The 26,639-nt window shown below is 37.7% G+C and overlaps 1 protein-coding gene across 1 annotated transcript; it reads right to left on the bottom strand.

The window, feature by feature from the left end:
- Nucleotides 1–1,357: 1,357 nt before the first annotated feature.
- Nucleotides 1,358–20,639, bottom strand: LOC135197463 (collagen alpha-5(IV) chain-like). The gene is made up of 2 exons (XM_064224529.1): nucleotides 20,390–20,639; nucleotides 1,358–2,499 (listed from the first exon to the last, which is right to left on the bottom strand). The coding sequence occupies exons 1-2, from the start codon at nucleotides 20,637–20,639 to the stop codon at nucleotides 1,358–1,360; spliced, it is 1,392 nt and encodes a 463-aa protein (XP_064080599.1).
- Nucleotides 20,640–26,639: the final 6,000 nt, after the last annotated feature.

Below are 26,639 nucleotides of genomic sequence, written 5' to 3'. Positions count from 1 at the left end.
AAATCCGATGCTGCAGACGCGTTCGGTTTGTTTCTTGCAGTGCCGGAAACGCTCACTAACGATGTTTTCTTGAATGATTCTAATGAGAGACGAAGCTTCCGTTGCCGTAGGAAAAGGACACGTCGGTTTGTTTCTTGAAGTTATTCACTAACGATGATACTAAGTTGCTTGACGAATCTTGTTGTTTTCTGAAGTCGCTCACTAATGATGATACTAGGTTGCTTGAAGAATCTTGCTGCTTTCGTCGTCGTTGACTTCATGATTTATTATTCTGTTTTTTTTCTTCGTAGGACGTTTTGTTTAGAGTTCTTCTGGTCCGCTGGCCACCAAATATTAGGGCTTGTGCCTTGTATGATAAGGCGCCCTATGAGGTAATGTTAGACTTGCGATAATCTATACGCTAAGTCGGTTGGTATTGCACTTCCATCTTCAATGGAGTGTCTGGGGTTTTGTAGATCACTTACGAAGTCGGTATTATCTTTACGACGATGTGTTAAACTCATGGTTCGGTGAGGTTCTTGTAGAAAACACAAGGTATAAAAATAGTATATTCTTCTGAAGTTTTACATGATGAAGATCAGGTATGATCGTACAAGTCTTCTATGACGATAGCTTGATCGCTTCTGCCAATGATGATGGCTAATCCTATTCCTCTACATGATAAAGCTTAGGTAAAGAGGTACAGGTCTTCTAATGACGATAGCTAACTCTGTTCTGCCTGTCTACCATCTCCGTTACAAGTTATGAAGGAACAGACAGTAGTTCGAACATATGAACATACATACAATGACATAGTTTCATACGAACACACAATCAAATGAGACACGCTACAGATCACGTAGGCGGTAGTTGTCTCAAGCAGGGAGCTTGGACTAATGTTTATAAACAATTGAATGACTACAGGTGACGGCATGTTATCTTAGCCTACTTTTATTGTATACGTCATCTTTAGCGTCTCTAGTCTGATCACATTCCTGCAAGCAATCTGGTTGACCTCTTTAGTTTTAGACTTTTATATATATGGACTAACATTCCATATTTTTATTATGTAAACACTTACAAATAAGAAGTGGGTATTCCCTTATTCCCTCTGCACGTAACATACTTCAGATGTTCAGATATGGATTCCAGTTTGAAGAAAATGTGGCCTCACGAACAGTGATCAGATCTTGTAAATTGAAGAGAAAGTTTTTTATTATCTTGCTTTGTTAATTATTGAAGGATATTGAAATAGTACGAGAATAAATATGATCAAATGTTTCCCAGTCGTTTTATTCATTCCTGGAAGCCCCAGAAAGATGGCAGAAAAACAGAATATCCTAAGAAGGTGACAGGAATCAGGAACCCGAGGAAAACCTTAGGATTTGTGGGAGCTCCAGGAGCAGTCTGAGGAATCAGTGGCATATTCCCGACCTAAAGTTAGGCAGAAGTGTTGAGTGCATAGAAGCACCTCCGAAGGATGCTCTCTCTCTCTTTCTTTCTCTCTCCCAGGCAGGCCCACCAGGGGTCCAGGGACGGTAGGACATGTCCGCCAAGGGTCCCAGGACGGCGTGGTAAATCCGCCACGGGTCTGGGGTGGCGGGGCAGTGCCGGCCTGCCACGGGTTCAGGGTGGCGGGGTGGGGCAGGTCAGGCCCGCCAGGGGTCCCGGGATGGCGTGGCAGGCGCCCGCCAGGGGTCCCGGGATGGCGTGGCAGGCGCCCGCCAGGGGTCCCAGGATGGCATGGCAGGCGCCCGCCAGGGGTCCCGGGATGGCGTGGCAGGCGCCCGCCAGGGGTCCCGGAATGGCGTGGCAGGCGCCCACCAGGGGTCCACACCATCCGGGACCACTGGCAGGCGCCTGCCACCCGCCAGGGGTCCTGGGACAGCATGGCAGACGTCTGCCAGGGGTCCTGGGATGGCATTGCAGGCCTGCCAGGGGTCCCGGGACGGCGTGGCAGGGCAGGCCCACCAGGGGTTCCAGGGACGGTAGGGCAGGCCCACCACGGGTCACAGGATGGCAGGGCAGGCCCACCAGGGTTCCCTGGACGGAATGGCGCCTGCCAGGGGTCCCAAGACCCCTGACAGGCGCCTGCCACACCATCCCAGAACCCCTGGCAGACGCCTGCCGCCTGCCAGGGGTCCTGGGACGGCGTGGCAGGCGTCTGCCAGGGGTCCCGGGATGGCATTGCAGGCCCGCCCGGAGTCCCGGGACGGCGTGGTGGGGCAGGCCCACCAGTGGTCCCGGGACGGCGTGGCGGGGCAGGCCCACCAGGGGTCCCCGGACGGCGTGGCGGGGCAGGCCCACCAGGGGTCCCGGGACGGCAGGGCAGGCCCGCCAGGGTTCCCTGGACGGTGGGGCAGGCCCACCACGGGTCACAGGATGGCAGGGCTAGCCTGCCAGGGGTTCCAGGACAGCGGGACAGGCCCGCCAGGGTTCCCTTGGCGGAATGGCAGGCCTGCCAGGGGTCCCGGGACAGTGTGGCAGGCCAGCCAAGGGTCCCGGGATGGTGGGGCAGGCCTGCCACGGATCCCGGGACGACAGGGCAGGCTCTCTACGGGTCCGGGGAGGGGGGGGGGGGGCAGGCCTGCCACGGGTCCTGGGACACCGGCGCAGGCCCGCCACGGGTCCTGGGACACCGGCGCAGGCCCGCCACGGGTCTGGGGACGGCTGGGCAGTCCTGCCATGTGTCCGATGACTATTACAATTTCATATATATATATATATATATATATATATATATATATAATAACTTGAAACAAACACTGCTTACCCAGGTGTCAATGACCGTTGCAGTCGTGACGTGTGACGTCAGATAACTCTCAATCATTCATACCCCTTACCTTCCTTTATTTTTCAGATCTTTTCAGTTCTTCATCGTTTTAATGGACCAACTTACCTTACACATTCCAGACGGTCACTTTAATTTTTTGCGAATTTTTGTTGGACATGACATGTAATTAAGTTCTTTATACTTCATGCGTCCTGTCAGTGCACTTCTTACGGTGCACTGTAGGCATTTCTTGAGGTTATATGCAACGCACCTTCGGCCCTTACATGCAACCCCTTTCATTCTCTTGTCTGTACCTCCATTCATATACTCCTTCTTCCATCTTAATTTCCATCCTCTCCTAACAATTGTTTCATAGTACAACCGCGAGATTTTCGTCCTGTTACACCTTTCAGTCCTTTATACTCTCAATTTCCCTTTCAGCGCTGATTGACCTTATGGGTCCCAGCTCTTGGCTTTCGTCCTAAATTTTATATTCTATTCCGCTATACTTCATCACATACGAAAGATACACAGGAATATACGTAGCAATTCGGGTGTAAGCCGACTGTATAAGTTATTTATAGGTAGAGCTTTTACCTTTCATCGGTTATTTTGCTGATGCAAGGTTGCCAATTACACATGACAGTGAAATTTCATAAAGAATTAAAATGTCGTTGTTCAGGTCAAACTGCTATAGCGGAAAAGATCATTGTAATCGTCATCTTGCATGACTTTAATTTCAAGTCCAAAGAATGTTAGCAAGCTTAATGAATGTAATTGTCATGACGCCAGTCATTTTGTTGATGGAAGCTACAAGCTACTGGTTGTTAGGAAATCGATCGGTTCACAAGTTGCTTGTGAAATAACATAGTAAGAAAGCTGGGAGAGGAATCATCACATCTGGAACGTAGTGGAATGGAATGGAATATAGAATTTAGACCAAAGTCCAAGCGCTGAGACCTATGAGGTCATTCAGCGCTGAAAGGTAAATTCAGAGTAAGAAGGTTTGAAAGGTGTACAGGAGGAAAACCTCCCAGTTGTACTAAGAAACAATATTGTTAAGAGTGGATAGAAAGCAAGATGGAAGAAAGATAATATGAGCGGAGTTGCAGTTACAAGAATGAAAAGGGTTGCAGCTAAGTACCGAAGGGACGCCACAAAGAATCTGAAGTCAAGCTTACAGTGCACCGCATGAGGTGTACAGACGGCACAACTACCATACGGACATACTTCTGTGTTGTGACATCGGTCATTTCTTTTGCCTCCACGTCCTCTACTTTATCTTTGTACCTCTTCATTGCAACAAGCTTTGTACTAGAAATATTTTCCCGATTATTTCAGCTCCTTACACTGTCTCCTTTGGAGACTGGGACAGCCCAAGATACGAGAACATCAGTTACATGGTCACCGTCAGCTTAATGCTTAGTGTAACCGTATTGCCACAATCAGCGTCAAGAGTTTGTTACGGCGAAGCGCCAACCAAAGTCTTTGTCTCCTTTAAACCGAAATTCATAATTGATGTCTCGTCCTTCTCTCGATCTTAATCGATTTCGTCGCGTGTTTAGTGCTGTAAGAAATTACCTTCAACTATTTTATGACTAGGATATCTCGAAGGCTTAGCATAAAGTTTGTACACCATTTCAAGGCTCGGGTTCTTAAACATATTCCTTTACACATGTTGCTTATCTAATTCCCTGTCTGTAAATGTATGTGTGCATTTCAGCAAACTTCTGTAAAGCCATACATTTATCCTAATATGCAGAGCATATATCAGATATAAAGAACTTACATGCCTAATTTGAACCTAATTCTTTTATTTTTTAAGCGTAAAGAATATTGACTTCTCCATCGATTTCAACAACTCAAATGGCAGCGTGTAATCAGTTCGTCACAAACGTCAGTAAGCTATTTATAGTCACTCAATTGTACTACATCTCAATATTCTTTAAGGTTATGTCGTCATGTCATGACGACCTAATAATTGTTTTATTTTTAAACTCACTTTATTGCATTTCGCTTTTTTTTTTTTCAATTAAATCCACTTAGATTCCAAGGCAATACAAGCCTTCCAGAAATATTTAAGCTCATTAAATTTGTTTTGTCCAGTCACCGTAGGGGGATAGTGCCGTTGGGACACCTCACGCGGTGCACTGTAGGCATTACTTAAGAAGCTTCTTTGCAGTATGCCCTCGACTCCCAGCTAAAACCTCTTACATTCCTTTTACTATATCTCCATTTATAATCTCTTTCTTCCATCTGACTCTCCACCCTCTCCCAACAATTGCTCCCACATTCTTGTCAGCGCTGAATAACGTTATTGGTCTCAGCTCTCGGCCTTTGGCCCTAATTTTACAATCCAATTCCGAGATTTTTCAGTTACATTTACAACCTTTAATTGGTGTATAACTGTAAATTATGTGTTGTTAGGGTATTTCTAGCGATAATTTGCTGGTTCAGCTTTAATGAAGTAGAGTCAGGGTTCACAGATCGTACAATATCTTAACATTTGATCTGGAACTTTGTTACTGGTTTTGTGATTGGTATATTTTAAGCCAAAGGCCAAGCGCCGGACCTTGAGGTCATTCAGCGCTGAAAGAGAAGCTGAAAATACAAAAGGTTTGAAAGGTATAACTTGAGAAAAACCACGCAGTTGCACTATGGAACTATCGTTAGAAGAGGGTGGTAAGTAAGATGGAAGAAAGAGAATATGGACGGAGGTACACTAAAAGGAATGAAGAGGGTTGGTGCCAGGGGCCGAAGGGAAACTGCAAAGAACCCCAAGTAAAACGTACAGCTCACCGCGTGAACGCACTGATGGCACTACCCCTCTACGGGGTATACTGTTTTTGTCTCATCGCTAAGATTTCCTATTGATATCAAGCATGGATGAAACAATACGTATTACTGATGTAAAATGCTACAAGCATGTAAATACGCCTTTGAGTTATATCAAGGCCACTATATGCAACTTATAGTATGTTTGATCGAATGTAAATTCTTTGTTTAAAAAAAATGGTAAAATGATAGCTATACTCTAAATTGACTTTCCACCAGAATAGTATTACGGTGCGCGGGTGTAAATGTGTATTAAACTTAGCGATGAATACAAATAGTTTCATGAATTTATAAGTAGAACACTCACTTCTAGTGTCAGTCTGGGTATTCTGGTTAACGCTGTCTAAAATATTTTATCACGCGTGTAAAAATTAGATGTGGTATCTCAAGGTTTCATTTTTAATATTCATTTTAGACGTTGTTTTATCTCAAGCTTTCTTTTTTAATAATATGCTTCCTAAACGTTAAATCGTTATGTTGCCCATATCCTTCAATGCTAGGAATAATTTTCCTGTATATAATTTTTCATTTTTTTGTTTATGTTCACGATACGATCGAATCGAAAGATATTCGTCTAATCAGTGACTGTCTTACTTTTTATCTAGGTAATTTTCTCTCCACCTCGTTGGACTAGTGGATTTTGCGCTCGGCCACCAATCCGGTGGTCTGAAGCAGAGTCTGGTCAGAAATTCGATTCTCGGCTCGGTGAACGCGGAATCAGAGGAATTTATTTCTGGTGATAGAAATTCGTTTCTCGATATAATGTGGTACGGATCCCACAATAAGCTGTAGGTCCCGTTGCTAGGTAACCAATTGGTTCCTAGCCACGTAAAAATGTTTAATCCTTCGGGCCAGCTCTAGGAGAGCTGTTAATCAGCTCAGGGGTCTGGTAAAACTAAGTTATTCTTACTTTTTTCTCTCCACCTAAGGATCTCTTATGTCTCTTTCTGTGGACACTGTTTTATCCCCCTGTATGAGAGTTCCTCCTCCTCCTCCTCCTCCTCTTAGGCAACATCGTCACACACGTCAGGTTATCACTTCCCTCATTTACTCAGTGGTCATCAGCGGCGTCTCAGCCACTCTACTGTCAAGCTTTAGAATGGTCATTTAGTTTCCGTTGTCCCTTAATCATATAATATTTCGCCCTTCAGTGCCAGTATAGAATGGGCTATATAGAATTGAGGCCAAGGGCTGGAACTTGTGTGGTCATTCAGCATTGAAAGGGGGATTAAGAGTAGGAAATTTGTAAAGGAGTAACTATGAAATAATTGACAGGAGCGGGTGGAAAGAAGGTTGGAAAAAAAGTGACTGTGAGCAGGGGCGCACTAAAAGAAATGAAAGGGGTTGCAGATAGGATCTCTGTCCAGTCGACCCCAGCGTTGAAAAATTAGTATGTAACTTAATGTTGACACAAACTTCCTTTTATAATCAGTATTTTGATACTTCTTTATTTGTAAATGACTTCGAGTACGCTTTGTTGAAGTACCAACTAAATCTTCTAAATCGGTTCTATTCCTTCCAAATGATCCAGAATACAAATATGCAGCATTCATTTCTTTCTTTTTTAACAGGTGTTTCACATAAGGTACCCCGCCCAGTCATTCCCGCCTTATCGTATAGTAAATCACGCTCATTTGCAATAACCTAACTTACCATCGTGGCTAAAAAAAAAGGAAAAAAAAAGAGGAAATAAGTTGACAAACTATTAGCAGGCTTCCCGACGGCCGAGGAAGGGCAATTACCTCGTACGCTCTCGGAAATCACGGAAATTATAAATGAGAATGTTAGGGACAGATGTGATTCATGAGAGATTATCTTCTGTCCTGACTCTCTGTAATTTTGGCCCATAAGTGTGATGGATAAAGCCTTTCATTTTTCGTAATTGTTAGCTATACAAATTAATGCTTTTCCCGTTGGTTCAAGCATGGGCCGGCTTGCAAAGTTTTGCTCTTTGTAAAATGGCATGGTTGTATTTTTTTCACTCAGTGTATGTCTTCGTCTCCTTAATAAAACCTTTGGCCATTAAAATTTTAACGATTCACGTCCCATTCTGTTTCTGTTTCATCTTATACTGCATGCTCCCGAACATGCACACATATATATATATATGTATATATATAATATATATATATACACATACACATACATATACAAGCACTCATATATATATATATATATATATATATAATATATATATATATATAATATTATATGTGTGTATATATGTATACTAAATATATTATGTATATACTATATGTATGTATAAACATATACATCACAGGAACATGTAAAGTTTAAATGTAAAACCCCATCAAGTATGATGAAACTAAGGGTATGATCCTGACCAGTTTGCACTATTCGATATATTTTTCGAAAGCCTGGTAATAAAAGGAATTCACTTTATTCATGTGAGGGTGAAAGTAGAGTGCATACGACTGTATAAACATTTAAAAATGAGGATGCAGCATTATTCGTAAAGAATCTTGTAGTCGCAGGACACCGGATATGCATTATTTATAAACCGCTTGTCGACCAATCCATAACTTAATTAAAATCACCTGTATACTCGAATATGAACGGTGTTATAGTCGATTCACATCAACCGTGCATTTAATGTCTAGGCCAGTCCCTTACGACGCTCCTGATTGGCTGTTGGTAAACCGATCACAGGGCTGGAAACTCTCAGTCTCTCTCGAGAGTTCACATGGGTAGGATGTATTTTCCACCTCTCCTGATGGATACGTTTTTCAAAAGTACCCCTCAGGAGAGGTGGAAGATACATCCTGCCTATGTGAACTCTCGATAGAGGCTGAGAGTTTCCAGTCCTGTGATTGGCTTATCAACAGCCAATCAGGAGCGTCGTAAGGGAACGGCCTAAACATCAAATGTACTGTTGATGTGAATCTACTATAGTAAAACTTGGGGATATGGGAAAGACATAATATTGCATTTTTACTACACCTTTTTTATAAGAGGTTTTTAGCTCATATTTGTAAATCACTTTATGACCGGAGGATTGTAAGGCACGAAGAAAACAATAAACTTGCATTTTTGGATATACTTGTGTCCCGTAACGAGCAGGGCTTCTGTACTTCTATTTCTAGAAAGAAAACATTTACTGGCTTAGGTCAAATTTTTATAGCAGTTGTCATTTTAATTTTAAATTGAATTCCTTAAGTACTCTCTTCCACAGGGCCAATACTTTATCCTCCACTGGGATTGGTTTCCACCAAGAAATCTCATTTCTCCAGAAGTATTTTTTAGAAAATTGGTACTCATCCAAGCTTTTTTTAAAACAATTGTATAATTTTCTTAATCGTAAGTTTGTTTCTGTTTTTAATATTCCTTCTGTACCCAAGTTGGCATTTTACTTCAGTATTCATTTTATTCATGATAGTCCTTTTATGTTCAGTTAAATGACCTTATTCACCGACACCTTCCGGCAGTTAACAGTAGAGTTATACCAAAGAACCCGTTAACCATTGCTTCTCTTTTTAAACATAAAGACAAACTACTATGAGATTCAGGGCCTCTGTAACACGGTTTTTTTGCAATAACTTTTTATCTATGCATTTCATAAATATAACGCTTATTCAGAATACATATTATATCAACACATAAATTTTGAGTGTATTCTGCACTACGTAGGTTGAATAAATTTGGTACTTATAATGTAAAAGTGACCTTTTTTGAAGACGGGCCAATTTACTCAGAGAAAAGGTTTCGAACGCACTCGTTACGTAACTTATGACAGCATTTCTTCCCTCTTTCTCGATGGATGATTGGAACCTCTCCACTGATAATTGTCATAATGAACAAACCAACAAAATATGTTAATAAATACAAAAACACTTCGATTATTAGTCTAACTCCCAAAATAAGTTTCCAAAGAAATTACAGTCTACTTTATAGGTCACAATCAGATTGACAAGATGTAGGGAATAGTTGGTAATTATCAAAAACATAGTAGACAAGCTTGATTTGATAACTGCTATATCCAATGTCAAGCAATTTTTATTTATTGGCTATCTACCTATTTACTGAAAAAAATAGCCGGTTCCGTATATTGGCTTTTTTAAACCTTCACCAATAATTATCGTCAGAATGGTGACTTCATGAGGCTCCACCCACTTTCGCCTCGTTATAATTCAGGATAACACTGAAGGCTACCATGGGCATTGTTGGATTAGAAAATTTAACTTCTGGCTATAAAAACTAATTTCTCGAGTAGTTGTAAGAAGTGCTAAATGATCCTCAAGAATCCCAGCAGTTGGCCTAAACGTTTAATTCATGTATATTACTGCTATACTGTTGTGGCACTACTGCTACAGAGTATTACTACGCTAGCACTGATACCCCACCCACATCTATGTATCGTTCCGCCATTCATAAAGTCTTTGGGTTTCAGAGCCGATGGAATTTCTGTCTGGAGGATGGGCGGGGCAACATTTAGTCAAAAGGCGTTTGTTTACCTTGCTTACGTAATGAATGCTTTTCGACTCTTGGCTCGTAAACATTGGCCATGGCGTCGGCTAAATCATTTTTACTCTATAAAAATTAAAACTATCGGGTTTAGGTTATTGATAATGCTGACAAAATTTGTGTGTGGTTGTAAAATATACATATGTCAACTTTCAGCTACATCCAATGCTTTGACAAGGAGCAAAGTCCAAAAAACCGTGTTACAGAGACCCTGAATCTCATAGTAAGCTCCTTGGTGTCTTCCAATATCGTTTATTTATATACACTTGCCCCAAATGTAAGGTGAGGAAATATGTGGGGGCTTCTCGTCGCCTACTAAAAGTCAGAATTGATTGTCATCGGGGAGTTAGTTACTGAACAGGCAATAAATTAACTAATCCTGAATTTTCTAATGTACGTGATCATGCCGAAAAATGTAAACAACATATTGAATATAAACATTTTAAAATTCTCTCCAGAGCCACTTCACCTCATCAATTAGCAATAACTGAATCTTTATATATTAAGAAGCTTGTTCCCTCTTTAAACAATGAAACTACCTCCACAACACTGTACCTGTCTTGAGTGTGCCCCTGTCTCTGTTTTTGATGTCATTAGGTCCTTGGTTCCCCTCCTGAAAGGTAGCGGTCTGTTTCTTTCATTCTGTCTGTTGAATATTAGTTTTTTTAATTTTTTAATTTTTGCTTAGAGTTTTAATATTTTTTAATTTGTAAATTTCTTATTTCTTAAGTCTTTGTAATATTTTTATATATTATAATTGCGTTTTTCAGCTTTGAAAATGAGGCTGTGTCCTCGAAACGTCAGCATGTGTAATAAACGGACAATTATTACTAGTACATGACGTCTCCTTCAGCTCCTTGTTGTATGTTGGTTGATAGCAACGCTTCCCATATTCATACATATATATATATATATATATATATATATATATATATATATATATATATATATATATATGTGTGTGTGTGTGTGTGTGTGTGTGTGTGTGTGTGTGTGTGTGTGTGTGTGTGTAACCGAAAGAGTAAGATATTCGCAATGTCATACACAAATACCAATTAGAATACCTCAACAGTGTCATCGCCAGCTTGCATCATTAAATGAGGAAATTACGGAACCATCTGGCTTCATTAATGTTCCTCATGAATGTACGTTTAAGTGCCTGTCATTATGTGACTATGAAGAGTAATGACCATTTTCTGTAATAGTTTGGAGATGCCATACCGAAGAAAATTACGTTCTAATTAAAACTAACGCTTTTATAATTTGAAGGAAAATTAATTTAGCAGTTAAAACGTAGTTACAAACTGTAGTAAAATACATAATGAGAAGCGAATGCTTTTTGACTTCATATAATAGAAAATAATCGCAGTCGGAGTAAGAAAATTATTGAAGAAACTTAATGTCACCGCATAGTACTCTTCCACTGCGTCTTCGATTAGTAAATACCTGTTTCATAATTCAGCCTCTACGTGAGAGCCTAGGAATTTGCATTCATTACCACTGGTACAAATTCTCCCTCTTCATGAAGTCATGGTGTTGTGTAGTATTTCAGTGATGAGAGTAAAACTAGCAAAAATTTCGATCCCGTATTATTTTACGAATGTGCCGGTATTTGCATCATCCCTTCGGCCAGCAACTCCACCCAGATTTTAGCCTTTTACTCTACCTCCATTCCCACTCCCATTTTTCAGTCTTGCTGTCCATCCTCTCGAACGACTCACCCCGTACCGCAACTATTGGGGTTTCTCCCAGTCTCACGTTTAAATTCTTGCTCTCAGTCCACTTTGTTTTCTGGATTTCTTTTGCTGTCCAACCTCTCCAACTCCCTCTCTTCAATGTCTGAAGCCCTGAATGCCCGGAAGTGCACAAGTGCTTGATTTTACTGCCTGAATTTCATAAAATCAAACAGTTCGCAGAAACAAGAGCGAACCGAGCACTAAAGGGCGGATGACAATTATATATACTTCCTTATTAAATTTCTCTGTGTCATGGATTATTTCGCGTGTCGTGCTAAGCCTGAGCTCAGCTTCGCATAATGCGTCATTTACGTAATAACTTAATATAGGTAACCAACCAGAGAAAAAAAAATAACTAGGTTAGCGTTCCTCCAGTGTTAATTCTGTGCTATTTGTTGGACTTTTTATCTTGTGATAATGTTAAAATCACACAAACAAACAAATTGCAGTAATTGTCGTTAGGACAATTTCTATCCAAATATAGACTCATTTTGGTTTGTTACAACATAACTGTCAACTGTAGGCTTTAAGTGTATTTCGTGTTTGGTTCTGCAATTAGACTTGTAGATTATGCTGCGTTTGGTTAGTTTGTCTGATGATAAGAGAATTAGAGAGAAAAACTCTCTCTCTCTCTCTCTCTCTCTCTCTCTCAAAACGACGATTACTGCCCAAAGAAGCGAGGTATACCGAAACTGTCCCGTTATGGTCAAGTTGTACCCTAGTTATCATCAATGCGCATCCTTGGTGGCGGTTTGCGGTCTGAACGCTTTTGTTGTAAGCGTCAAGGCAAAAATGTTCCTCAGCTCAACGCCCTTTTGGACAACACCGAAGGTGGCGATTGATATGATTTAGTTTCGTTGAGTAGAAACACTGTCCGTAGTAAGCCTATTGAAAAAAAAATATATCTTACCTAAGATTTTATTTTTATTCCATCCGTTTATTTGTCTCATTGTTAGCGGGAAGACTCGAAAGGTTATATTTACATTCTCACGAAAATCTGACCTGAGGTCGGCATTGGACTGATATTTATATCTACAGTAGAGAAGGGTCAGTTTACTGCTCAGCATCGGCGGATATTTGTGGTGTCTGCACGCTCCTCTTTCCCAAGTCTGATTAATAACCACATCCTCCATGTTCTTTTTTTTAATTAATAAACACATCCACCAGTGAATCATTGGGGTAATCGAGTAGCGCACACTTCAGTCTTAATTTAACGACATAATCTTGCATTATTATCGTATTAAGTAAAGAACCAGCTTGTCAGAACTGTAGGCGTTTGGAGAGGAAGCCTAATAATTACCGGAACTTTAAGGTTGGTAGCTGTAGGGAGGCAAATGTTTCATTAAACTTACATTGAATTAATTAGTCTCAAGACCTGATTTAGCCACTTTCTGTCCATGAATAGAATAACTTACACCACTCGATGCTCCATAGTTAGTGCATCAGAAGAAATAAATATTTGCTTTCTTTCACTCTTTTTCATAATTCCATCAAAAAAATCTTACTTGTCGCAACAGAAGCAATGTTTTGTTATTAGTCTCGTACTGACAAAGCTACATGGCAAATAGTTTATCTCCTTCTTAGCCAGTATGTCCTTCCTGTTTGTCCGTCTGCCTGTCCATCCATAAGCCGTCTGTCGACTTGTCTGCCTCGCTTACCCTTTCATCACAACTGTTACCAGGTTGAGAGGATTCCCGTCCAACTTTGACGATTGAGTGTAGAAGGGAGGTCGTCCCATTTGCCTGTCTTTCTAGGTGTTGCTCTCATCTTGTCAATTCAACTCTTTCAACTTGGATTTCCATAAAGTCGGTAACGGTTAGACATCGCGTGTGTATGTGTATATATATTTAATTATGTACATATATATATATATATATATATATATATATATATATACTATATATATATATATATATATATAAAGATAAATGCCACGAAGGAAAAAATAAACGAAGGAGGTCTACAAGATCTTTCGACTTTAAAAGTCCTTTACTGAGCAGATACTGACATAAATACGAGAAAAGACAATACAAGAAGGTTCGTATAACTGACAGATAGGGATTATAAAGGAATTAGTACCTAGAATCCGACACACCTGGAAGATAAGAAACCTTCCCAAACAAGCATAAACAATGGGTGCAATTAAAGGTTTAAGACAATCATCTCAGATACAATTTCCAGACAATTAAAGGATTATAGGTGACAGCTATTCGGAACTTGGTAAACAAAACCATATTCAACAATACATGACAGACATACATTACAACAAAATTTAATAACTCTAAGGCAACTGATTTTTTATTTAAGTCAGTAATTATATCTTTGAGGTCATTCTTAAACATGTTACAGATACAAGGGTCTAAATGTGATTCAGTAATACACACACACACACACACACACACACACACACACACATATATATATATATATATATATATATATATATATATATATATATATATATATATATATATATATATATATATATATATATATATATATATATATATATATATATATATAACCTTAAACGGACATGTATTTGGGGATCGGTAACGTCAGTCCATGATTCTCTCTCTCTCTCTCTCTTCTCTCTCTCTCTCGTCTCTCCTCTCTCTCTCTCTCTCTCTATATATATATATATAAATATATATATATATATATATATATATATATTATATATATATATATATATATATATATATATATATATATATGAATAACTTTGATACCCGAAATATATAAAACGTGATGCTAGGTATAAATAAAGGTAATGCCACGGAGGAAAATGAAAAACGAGAACTGCCGAGATCTTTCGGTTTAACGACCCTTTACTAGAGGCAATACTTGCCTAAATATATACATATATATATATATATATATATACTATATATATATATATGAGAGGAGAGAGAGAGAGAGAGAGAGAGAGACGAGAGAGAGAGAGATAGAGAGAGAGGAGAGAGAGAGAGAGAGAGAGAGAGAGAGAGAGAGAAAGAAAACGCTGTTTGTGATTAAAGTATCTCCCCAGTCATACTCATGACTAGAAATAATACTATAAATTAAAAACTAAAGAAGGTTATGTTTAATGAAGGTTCTATGAAATATCCCTCCGAATATGGGCTTAAATCACTCATCTATGTTCACTAATAATATTACGAATTTCGCTTTACTTTTGTCCTACATATCATAATTGTAAAAGTACATAAAATGTAAAAATGCCCTTAAATTTATTTTTACGGAATAAATCAAACTTCATCGTATTGAAAAACACCAAGATAAAAGAAAAGAACTGTACATGTAAAACTCATATTTCACTCTAATATTTATTTTAGGATATGCTGAGTGTGATTGATACCAAGCAATATCATAAATACTGATACTGACGTTGGCAATATACTTCGTGTGCAAAAGCTTTCAAGTAAATCTTGAACGAAATCACTTAACAATAAAGTCAGCACTGTTTCTAGTGGCTGTAACTATACCGTCGTCCATTTACATATGAATAATGATTTTCATGCCACACATTTTTTTTCCTCTACTTACGAAGATAATTTATACGCAAAAAATTACTTCATGTTCGTAACCTGGTAATTTCATTATGCTTTAGGACGGTGTCAGTCATCTTCAGAACTGAAGGTAGTTATTGGTTTCATGACTGCTATACAGTTTCGTTAATTTTCTTTATTTTCGAGGTTAAAGTTACGTTGAGATAGAGTTTTAACAAAGTTGAACGTGGTTTTCCATTCTTAATTCAAATACTTTGGCGCATTTCTTTTTACATCTGCCTGCATCCCTTGAGGTCTCTGAAATTATCCGTATTTAGGTCTGTTCTCAATGAACTTTTTTTTTCTTATAGAACATGAAGGTAATCTAACTTGAAATAAGAAGGCTTCTATATATCAGGTGTGCCTTGGTTTTATATTTAGATATTCCTGGAGAACTATTATAGATTGTTCTTTATACAAATTGATTTTCAAGCAATAATTAGGTTAAATTTTTTCAGACTAAATGATCATATGTAATGCACTGACGCAGTACAGTAACAGAAAATAATTTAAAAAAAACGGTAAATTACAGAAAATTAGATAAAATAAAAAAGTTGTTGCGTAAACTCTGGAGAGAATTAGTAGATAAATTACAGAGAGCCTCAGCAAAACTAACATTCACTCGGCATATGATTTGCAATTCAGAGCTGCTTTAGAACACGAAAGAGGAGAATGGACTGAACTCGGAAGGATGACCAACAGTAACTGTCTGACGCCAACGATAAATTAACAGAACTGTGAATAGGGCGGACTAAGCAGGTCAATTATTAGGGGTTGCGTCAGAGACACCAGCGAATAGTTAGCAAAAGCACTGACAAATGTCTCGCATTATAGGAAGCTGCATATTTTATAGTTATGTGGTATTCCACGGACCATAATGCCTCGAATGATGTCTTCGAAGGTCTTTTCCTCGAAGCTTGGAATTTCTAGGCGTCACAGGATCTGGATGGTTACATCTGCGGAACTCTTGTTTTCGTAATGAGATTCCACGGCAAGGTAAGTGCTCTTCAATATTAACGTATGTGTTACGATTCGCTGACCTAGTACGAGTGAAGAGAGTTCGCTTATTTTTCAGTCATCTTCAGCTCTGATGCGTTCGTTAGATTTTGCGTGCTCTGGTTAACGCTAAATTTCATTGGTGTTTCAGGTTGCATGAGGTTACAATTGATTGATTGATTTATTAGAGATTATCTGGCTTCGCAAATGAGGTAACAAGAGAACACAGGAACCTCATTGCCAAACTCTTTTTTGACATAATCGAAATAATAAGTTTCATAGTATGATGTCCTCTCTCTCTCTCTCTCTCTCTCTCTCTCTCTCTCTCTCTCTCTCTCTCTCTCTCTCTCTCTCTCTGTAAGTAAAAATATGTATATAATATATATACATTTATATTCTTAAAAGGTACAATTTTTAAATAAGAATCTCTCTCTCTCTCTCTCTCTCTCTCTCTCTCTCTCTCTCTCTCTCTCTCTCTCTCTCTCCCCCTTCCAGGTTAATCAGACCTGTCGTCACACAGCCTGATAATTGCTTGCGGATTGCTGAGGTATCGTCATTATACAACACGAAAGCACACAAGGGTTCCATTACTCCTGCTAACTATAAACTTAAGAAGCGAAGTACACCATTCTTACTTTGAATTATTATGAATATAGCTAATATTCATTTCGTGCTTTTTATGGATTTTTCTGGCATTCATTTCACGTTTGTGTATGGATGTTCGTAACATTCATTTCATGTTCTTATGGATTTTTCTATACCCCACTTCATGTTTTTATGGATTTTTCTGACATTCATTTCATGTTTTTTATGGATTTTTCAAACATTCCTTTCATGTTTTTTTATGGATTTTTTTTTTATATATAATTCCTTTCATGTTTTTATGGATTTTTATAAAAGTCATTTCTCATTTGTTATGAATTTTTCTAAAACTCATTTTATGTTTTTTATAGATTTTTCTAACATTCGTTTCATGATTTTTATGGATCTTTATAAAATCCATTTCACGTTTTTATGGATTTTTATAGAATTCATTTCACGTTTTTATGGATTTTTATAGAATTCATTTCACGTTTTTATGGATTTTTATAACTCATTTCACGTTTTTTATGACTTTTTCTAAAAATCATTATTTCATGTTTTTGTATGGAATTTTCTAACATTCATTAGTACATGTTTTGTATGGATTTTTCTAAAGTTCATCTCGTGCTTTTGTATGGAATTTTCTAACATTCATTTCAGGGTTATTATGGCGTTTTCAAACATTCATTTCATATGTATTAAATTTTCAAATTTCATTATCATCCATCCCTTTTGAAACAACAGGTAAGCTAATGATTTTCGTAGAGGTATTTTGGTTATATTAAAGACCATAAACCCTGAATGTTCATTTGAATACCTATTTATTTTCGTCTCTGTTTCAATTTTTAAAGAATTATCAATCGTCTATGTATTTAAAGTAATTGCTGAAAGTGAGGGTCATCCTAAAGGTCTCTCTCCTCTCTCTCTCTCTCTCTCTCTCTCTCTCTAAGAAAAAAAAACTTGCACTTTATTCATAAAAAGTACAATTCCTTAAATAAAAGAACCTTTCTCTCTCTCTCTCTCTCCTCTCTCTCTCTCTCTCTCTCTCTCTCTCTCTCTCCTCTCATCTCTCTCTCTCTCTCTCTCTGAGAAGTTTCGAAGTCTTGACTTGCCTGTAGGAAATAGCTACGACTGGATTTTATATGGGGGGGATTAGTTCAGAGCATATTATATGTGTCAGTTATCTTCGTGATATAGAACTACAAAATATGAGTCAAATGCTCCTTCAAAAGACTGATGAAACAGGGTAGCTTGATTGACCAAAGCCAAGCGCAGTGAAAAATAATGCCGCCTTGTACAGACGATTTGTGAAAAAAGATTAATTAGGAATAGTTAGACGCATCTAAAGAAAAAGTCATCATAAAGCTTAGTTTACGATAATCCACTGAAGGAAATCTAGTCAGAGAAATGTGCCTGCAACACGCAAGGCAAAATAGTGTGAAGTGGAAGATGGATTGTAAGTGGACACAGCAGATATGAAAAATTTAAAGGGGGCCTCTTGTATGAACACCCGAAAGTCAGAATCGGTTTATATGGCTCATGAAAGTTAAGAGACGTTGAGAGTACCTCTTCCTGTTTTATTTCTTGATTTTGGCGCATGAAAGGTAAGTAAATTGACTAATAAAGAGAGTAGAGATCTCAGGAATAGTAAATTCAGGAAAAAGAAGTCTCTGTGAAAAATACATCGCTATATTTTAAGATAGCTGGAGCACTCTGGTTCCCGTTTTGCAGCATCTGGGATAGTCATGGGATTTGTGATGTTGGAACAACAACAAAAATAAGTTATTACGAATTCCCTGCATATATATGTATATATATATATATATCATATATAATATATCATAGTAATATGACAATATATGATATACATATATATATATATATATATGTGTGTGTGTGTGTGTGTATGTGTATGTATGTACGTATGTATATACATTCATACATACACATGCTTAAAAAATCACAATAGATGCAGGTGACTTCATGATATAAACGAATACCACAGGAAAAACGATAGGCAGAAATTCGTACCAAGCGCTTTCGTCTTTTAATGAGACATTGTGTCATTAAAGGACGAAAGTGCTCAGTACGAATTTCTGCCTGTTATTTTTCCTGTGGTATTTGCTTATGTACACACACACACATATATATTGAACACATGTTAAGCATGGTGACGTACACAAATCTACCATCCACACTCAACTAAGTAATGAAGCGTAAGTTCGAAATATGTTTATTAGAAATCTTTTTACGAAAGTAATGACAAGAAAGACTCGAAAAGATGTGGGGAATATCCTTGATAATCATCAAATCTGTGAGATGCTGAAGAAACCTGAACGACTAGACTGAAACATGCTAGTGAATTGGGTATAAGTTCTTTATAAGACTTAGCGTGTCTAGGTCAACGCACACATTTAGTTCATAATATAGGAGTGACAGTATTTTCAATATGCAACCCTATTAGAGGTTATTTTGATAACCGCTAATTGTTCTTCGTTAAGAGCAATTTCCTGATAATAAAATAAAAACTGATAAAATTTGCTGAATTACGTGGCCCTCAAAATACTTGATTATCAATAGACACATGATAACAAAACATCGCCCGATTATAGATAGAAGAGCCATAAGGATTATGAATCACAAGGAAAACCATTGAAGAAAAACTTTTGGAGAGATAGTCAGTATTTTATTATTATTATTATTATTATTATTATTATTATTATTATTATTATTATTATTATTATTATTATTATTATTATTATTATTATTATTCAGAAGATGAACCTTTGAACCTTATGTATATGGAACATGCAGAGAGCCCATTGACTTGAAGTTAAAGCTTCCAAAGAGTATGGTGTTCATTAGACAGAAGTAGGTCTTATGGAAGGTAATGGAAAATACAGAAAGAAGAGATCTGTCATTAAAAGAGGAAAAGTAAATTGAATTAATGAATGAATAAAGATATAAGTAAATTATTCAGATATAATGAGAATTGTATTTGGGTAGTAATGAATGAATTGGTTAATTCCATTCGTAAAATTTTTGGAAAATAGCAGTGCACATAATACATCATTTAAGGGAAATGTTACGTAAACCTTAAATATATCATTGGAAACAGTATATAAAGAAACAACCAATGTTACAAATGTCATATTTTCTGTCGCTTTTATCATTAGAAAACAACCGTACGCAGTATTCCACGGGATACAGCAGATGCCTTGAAAGTGGAATATAATTCTGGAAATTATTCAATTATTCAAAAGTTGAACTCCATCGAGAACAGAAATGTCAATGATACAATTATCATAGATTCTACCACCGGGGCACAGCAAGTTCACCAGCTATACTCATGAATGGCTAACAAGGTGACGTGCTGTGTCCCTCGTGAGTGATGGCCGCTCCCAGTAGTGAGTGAGGAGTGTGGCACTCAAGACTTTGGTGGCACTGTGGTACCTAACCCTCCTCCACAGGCTTAACCCGGAACTCCGTAAAATGCATCATTTCCGTGTGAGATATCGTTTGGCAATTCTTGCGTTTGCCCTCGTGAGTTTTTTCCATGGTGTGATATGCTGGAAAAGTGGCCGTTTTCCTCTCGATCCCGCTACCCAGAAAGAGGTGTCGTACCCAGCAGACCCATTGGGAAGAGCGGTGAAGGGAAAAGAGTGGGTCGCGCCCTTCAATGACGGGGAATCCTGGGATGCCAAACATCGCCATATGAGAGCTTACGTCAGCTCTCTCCGTCAGCGCGCCGAGAGAAAGCCAGGAGAGGGTTTTCGGCTGTCTAAGACGCCCGTGCGAAGCCAGACGGTGTCAACGCTCTTACAATGCCCGAATGACAATTGTTCCGCGTCAGAGGATGTCGTTTTGACGAAGCATATTCGTCAGCAGCTGGCACTTCAGCTGATCGCGTTCATTCAGCCAGAACGGCTGCTTTTGGTGACTAACGAGAAAGATAAAGGTATGGCGGCGATCGGATTTTCTGGTTTTTCGCTTACTTGGGGAAGTAAGCCTACAAACTACTTCGCTGTTGTTGTTGTTCTTGTTGAAGGGTAGGAAAGGTCTATGAAAGAGCCTATAAAGGTCTGAAAAAGGTGTTTTGCGTTAAGTTAAAGATGCAGAACTTTTAGAACAGAATATTTATGATTTATTTGTTAGAATGAAGATGTAAAAGAAATAAATTATATGCCTCTTAAAAAATGCGAAAGCATTATTTCCAAGAAAGTATAGTGTATTTATTTTAATTTTCGTTGGTGAAATAAGGCTCTATTTGGCTGTAGATTTTAGCAAAAAAGTTACGAATATAATGTTGACAACTCATGCGTGAGGGGAAAATCTTGCATGTGTCCCGAGTAAGCTGGAGGTCGGAGCATGCCTTTTTTTACCGTTTCCTATTAACACATTAGTACGCTGGTGTATATATATATATATATATATATATATATATATATATATATATATATATATATATATAGGATGGAGAAAAGCCAGCGTAGCATCATACATGTATTTTCCAAATTTTCGAGACTTTGGGTCTCATCATCAGGGCTGTATAATATACAAAATATACAAATTAAAAAAGACTCAGTATTATATATATTAATAAAAATGGAATAACATAAAAGTTAAATATACTAATTTAAAACATGAACTAAAATATATATATATATATATATATATATATATATATATATATATATATATATATATATATATATAAGAAATTAAAAAGTGAGTGACGTTGTCTGGACTCTGGTTTGGAAAGGAGGACGTCCACTATGGTCTCTCTGTTTTGGAGTCGTTAACAATCAAACAGCTTGTGCCCCCAATAAATGGTCAGACTTCTTCCACAGTTCTATATATAGCATAGTTGACTTCCTCCTTTCCAAACCAGACAACGTCACTCAGTTTTTTAACTCCATACAGATAGGTACTAACTTAAGCATTCTTCACTTTTTAATTTCTTATATATATATTTTTAGTTCATGTTTTTAAATTATTATATTTAACTTTTATGTTATTCCATTTTTATTAATATTATATAATACTGAGTCTTTTTTAATTTGTATATTTTGTATATTTTACAGCCCTGATGATGAGACCCAAAGTCTCGAAAATTTGGAAAATACATGTATGATGCTACGCTGGCTTTTCTCCATCCTATCTATATTAAATCTACGGCGTTCCAGATGCCCCAACCTTCCTGTATATACTATATATATATATATATATATATATATATATATATATATATATATATATATATATATATATATATATATATATATATATATGTGTGTGTGTGTGTGTATACACATACACACACTCTCGTGTACATACATGCATATATAAAGGGTCATTTTCCCGCTTTCGTGGTATGAGGTACTCTATTTCGCAGTAGTCCTAACGTTAGAATAGGCAGCAGTGAATATACTTTCTTACTGCTCTATATACAGGAAATAAAAGGTACTTTTAAATGAATTATATAACGTCATCCAAATTAAGCCTAAATAGGAATCGTTGTGTGATTATTGCTTCATTATCTCATACATTTTTTCTTGCCTTTTTTTTATTTTCTCTTGCTTCCTCCCTTTATCTTCTTGGTACTTATTCAAGGTCATTCGTGAGGTTGTCCAAACCAATTACATGAAACTCATTGGCACACTGGAATTTTATTGTTTATTTTGATCGTTTTATTTGTGCATTGGTAAACGGGTTTCATATAATCGTAAGGAAATTATATTAAGACTTTGGAAAGGTTAAAGTAAAGTTTGAAGTTTAGACAGCAAATTTTAATTCTATTGTTTAACCTTCAGCGAATTTTGAGCATGAGGTTTCGAAAAATTTCCATCAAGTGGCTTTAGCTCTCTGAAATGAAGGCTTAAGTGAGGTTTCTAATCAACGTTTAACTGACGTCTTTTTGTATGTCTGCATGTCTCTGGGCATAAACCTTCCATATTTTCGGCACCAGGAACCGCATGATCATTTTGAACCAAACTTGCCTCAGGTGAGTCCTGAAGCTCGCCTTCCAAGGGTGAAAGTGAAAATAATTAAGATAGTTTAAACAGGTGGATTCTTTTAGTAGTTTCTCTAGCCAGCGCTGAATGATCTCATGGGTCCCAGCGCTTGGCCCTTGACCTAGATTCTATATTTCAATCCAATAGTCTCTCTAGAATTCACGGGCTAGATATGACGAAACTTACGTGAAAGCTTCCGTGTGTGATTTTTACTCATGTTTTTACTAACAATATCTTCCCGTCTAAGTAAAAACGCATTTACAAATTGAAATCACGAGCCAATGTAGTTAGAAAGAAACCTTACCCCGTCCACTGTATAGATTACAAAATAATCATCCTCGTAACGCAGCAGAAAACGTAATGAAATATGACTATAATTTTGCCCCGAATACAAGCAAGATTTAGGATGTTACAATCGACAATAATTTTGAATGGCTGAAAACTCATTCTCCTAGATTTGCATCATTTACTGCTACCGTTCCTTTCGTATAACAAATGGTGTTAGTAGTTTAGATCTTAACTTATGGATGCAAAGTATTGGTGAAAGACATCTTTTGCGTTTACCGAGAATCATTCTATTATTAATAATGGACAGTATTTACGTACCAGCTTTTCTTCGTGATCAGAATAAGAATTAAATGAATACGCTCGATTCCTTAGCGTCCACTAAAATATGCATGGTATAGTCAAAATCAAAAGAGGCCGACACCCATTAGTCATTACCATTGCGTGTGCGTGGGTTGGAGTTCTGTCACCCTGGCATGAAAGCAGTGCTTGCTAAAAGCGTCTTTAGTTCTCGGACAAAAAATTCATATATTATGGACAGTACTGAGGTAAGAATATGTGATTGGCTTGCATGTCACACCGAACTAATGAATAAGTGGTACCTTTTTTTTCAGGCATAGACTCAAACTTATACCTTTTCACTCACGGCCTTACAGAGGTTGACTTCTTATAAAGTTAGTAATAATTAGACTTGTTGCTCGTTATAAAGAGAAGGGCTATCAGCAGTAAGGAGTTCTCCATATATCATCCACCATTTCTTTCCTATCACGCACAGATACGTGCTTCTTGAGTGTTAAGACCCAAACAACACACAGACAGTCTTATAAAACAATAGACCCAGCAGCAATGGCTCCCTTGAGGATTTCGTGATCACGAACATCCCAGGAAATTGGAGCAAGACGCCCCCAGGTCATAATTCACAGACAAAAGGCTGACAATGGGAACCAATTGCTCCCTTATAGCATGAATTATCTTTCGGACTCGGAATTTATTGGAACATGTTGCTCCCGTATAACATGAATTATCTGCTTTCAAAGTTGCAATTTATTTTCGAATAATAGTAATTTTATAAAGACATTTTTCAACGTTTTACCAGGAGAGATAATCTCTTGAAAAAAATATAAAAAACCACTGTCTCTTACCTGCCACAACCTAGTGTACGTACCGTAATAGAAAATAAGATAAAAATAAAAAAAACAAAGACATTGAGAACGTGATTGACGAAATATTTTAATAATAATTCGCTTATTTCGCTTTTACATAACAGCCGAGAGGAAAGCATAGTTCATGTTTATGTCCAACTCATCTTTTTAATTATTACTTTTAGAAGATACAAAAATGACCGTTAAGTAGCTTTGAATGGTGTGGGATAACATAAAACAGCAGAAGCCAACCACAGTCTAGCCAGCTTATAAAACATATCCTGAAAAAAAAAAATTATCTATGGGGTTTTTACTAATATTGAAAACGAAACTCAAACGTAAGATGATAGAATTATTAAGTGCGACCCACTTATTTTCGGTAATATTATTATCATTACATTCAGAAGATGAAACCTACTATATGATCTTATGGAACGAGTCCGCAGTGGCCATTGACTAGAAATTCAAGCTTCCAAAGAATATGGAGCTCGTTAGGAAGAAGTAAGACCAGGTAAAAGGAAATACAGACTGAAGGGATCCCACCTATTAAAAAATATTGATAAATTGATAAATTAACTGTTTTCCATTTTCTGCACAGTGACAGTCTACAGTGGTCGAAGAAACTTCAAGTCTTCTTAAAATATGAGTTTCTCTTTATTTATTTTTTTTATGCAAAAGGACAGTCTACAATGGCCGGTGGCACTTCAAGTCCTCTTCCTTCCAGATCTGTGCATCAGAATGGGGCGATTCCTGTACATGTCGAGTACTCCTGCTGCTTGCAAAACCTTCACGAATCTTTACGGATACTACCCAGACGTTATCATCATCGCCAGCGATACGGTAATATAAAAAAATAAATAAACACAAATTGGGAGACAACTATATTTAGAAGTACCCTGTTGTGGAGTGGGGGGGATTGGACGTGTTAGTGCCGTCAGTGCACCTCGTGCTGTGCACTGTAGGCATTACCTAAGGTTCTTTGCAATGTCCCTTCGGTCCCTAGCTGCAACCCCTTTCATTCCTTTTACTGTACCTCCGTTCATATTCTCTTTCTTCCATCTTACTGTCTACCCTCTCTTAACAATTGATTCTTAGTGCAACTGCGAGGTTTTCCTCCTGGTACACCTTTTAAAATTTTTTACTTTCAATTTATTTTTCATCGCCGAATGACCTCATATGTCCCAGCGCTTGGCCTTTGGCCCAAATTCTTATATTCTATTCTATCTGCAGGAGCCCATACAGTTCCGGAATATTAGGGTCCCTCTACAGTGTGGAGACATTAAAATAATAATGTCTCCACACTGAAGACGACACTTGACGCTCCGAAACTGTGTGAGCTCCTGAATATATTTATTCTCCAATAATTTTTTATAAGTTTCTAAGGTCGAAACTGATGTGTCATCATGATACGGTGATGTCCTCAGAGTGTTTATGAGATAAAGTACAGTCAACATTCCTGGGCAGTGGCGGATACTAAAATTCCATTATCTGATTATTTAATGTTTTTGTTGAGTTACGATGATTCATTTTGTCGATCGTAATATAAAATACGTGATTTAGTTGCATGTTCGAGTTTATCTTTTATTTATTTTATTATATCACCAGATTTTAATTTTGTTGATTCGCAATATTTGGTGGATCGCAGTGTATAGATAATTACTGGTGTCCGAGCTAATTGCTCAAAACAGCGAAGTAATAATAAGATTCTTAACGAATTTAATGAAAACTTTCTCCCCTTCGATAAAGTTAACTTTAAAACATTCTTAATAACTTCAATTGAGGATGGGTTGCAAGCTAGTTTTTCAGATCTGTAATTAAATGGCACAACAACTAAATTACAACATTTAAAGAGATTTCAAAGTCATCGAGCTTTATCAACAAAAATATTCAAGTTCGAAATACTTCTGGCCCTAGCTTTCCGCTAGTTTCTTTAGCGTCTTTTTTTTATAATTAGTGGAATTGTATCTAGCTTTCTCAGAAATCTTCGCCCTCGACCATTCAAGAGAATCCCTAACCGGTTCCTTTTTATGATTTGTCGTACGATATTTGTACCATTCATTAGCCATCAACAAAACACCTCTCACATCGTTTACTTTCCCCATAACATTTTACATTGAGCGTATTCCTTCCATTTCCCAACAGGACGACGGGGAAGAAATAAGCAACATGATGATGGTGATAGGGAAGAGAATAACGAGGAACCAGCTGACTGTCAACAACCTCATTGTGTTTCTTCCTTCGTCGAGCACAGTACTTCGTCCTCCGGG

The sequence above is a fragment of the Macrobrachium nipponense genome, chromosome 21 (genome assembly GCF_015104395.2).
Source record: "Macrobrachium nipponense isolate FS-2020 chromosome 21, ASM1510439v2, whole genome shotgun sequence".
In the NCBI taxonomy this organism is placed as follows: Eukaryota; Metazoa; Arthropoda; class Malacostraca; order Decapoda; family Palaemonidae; genus Macrobrachium; species Macrobrachium nipponense.
The sequence above is the reverse complement of the archived record's forward strand: the minus strand, read 5'-3'. Positions and strand labels throughout refer to the sequence as shown.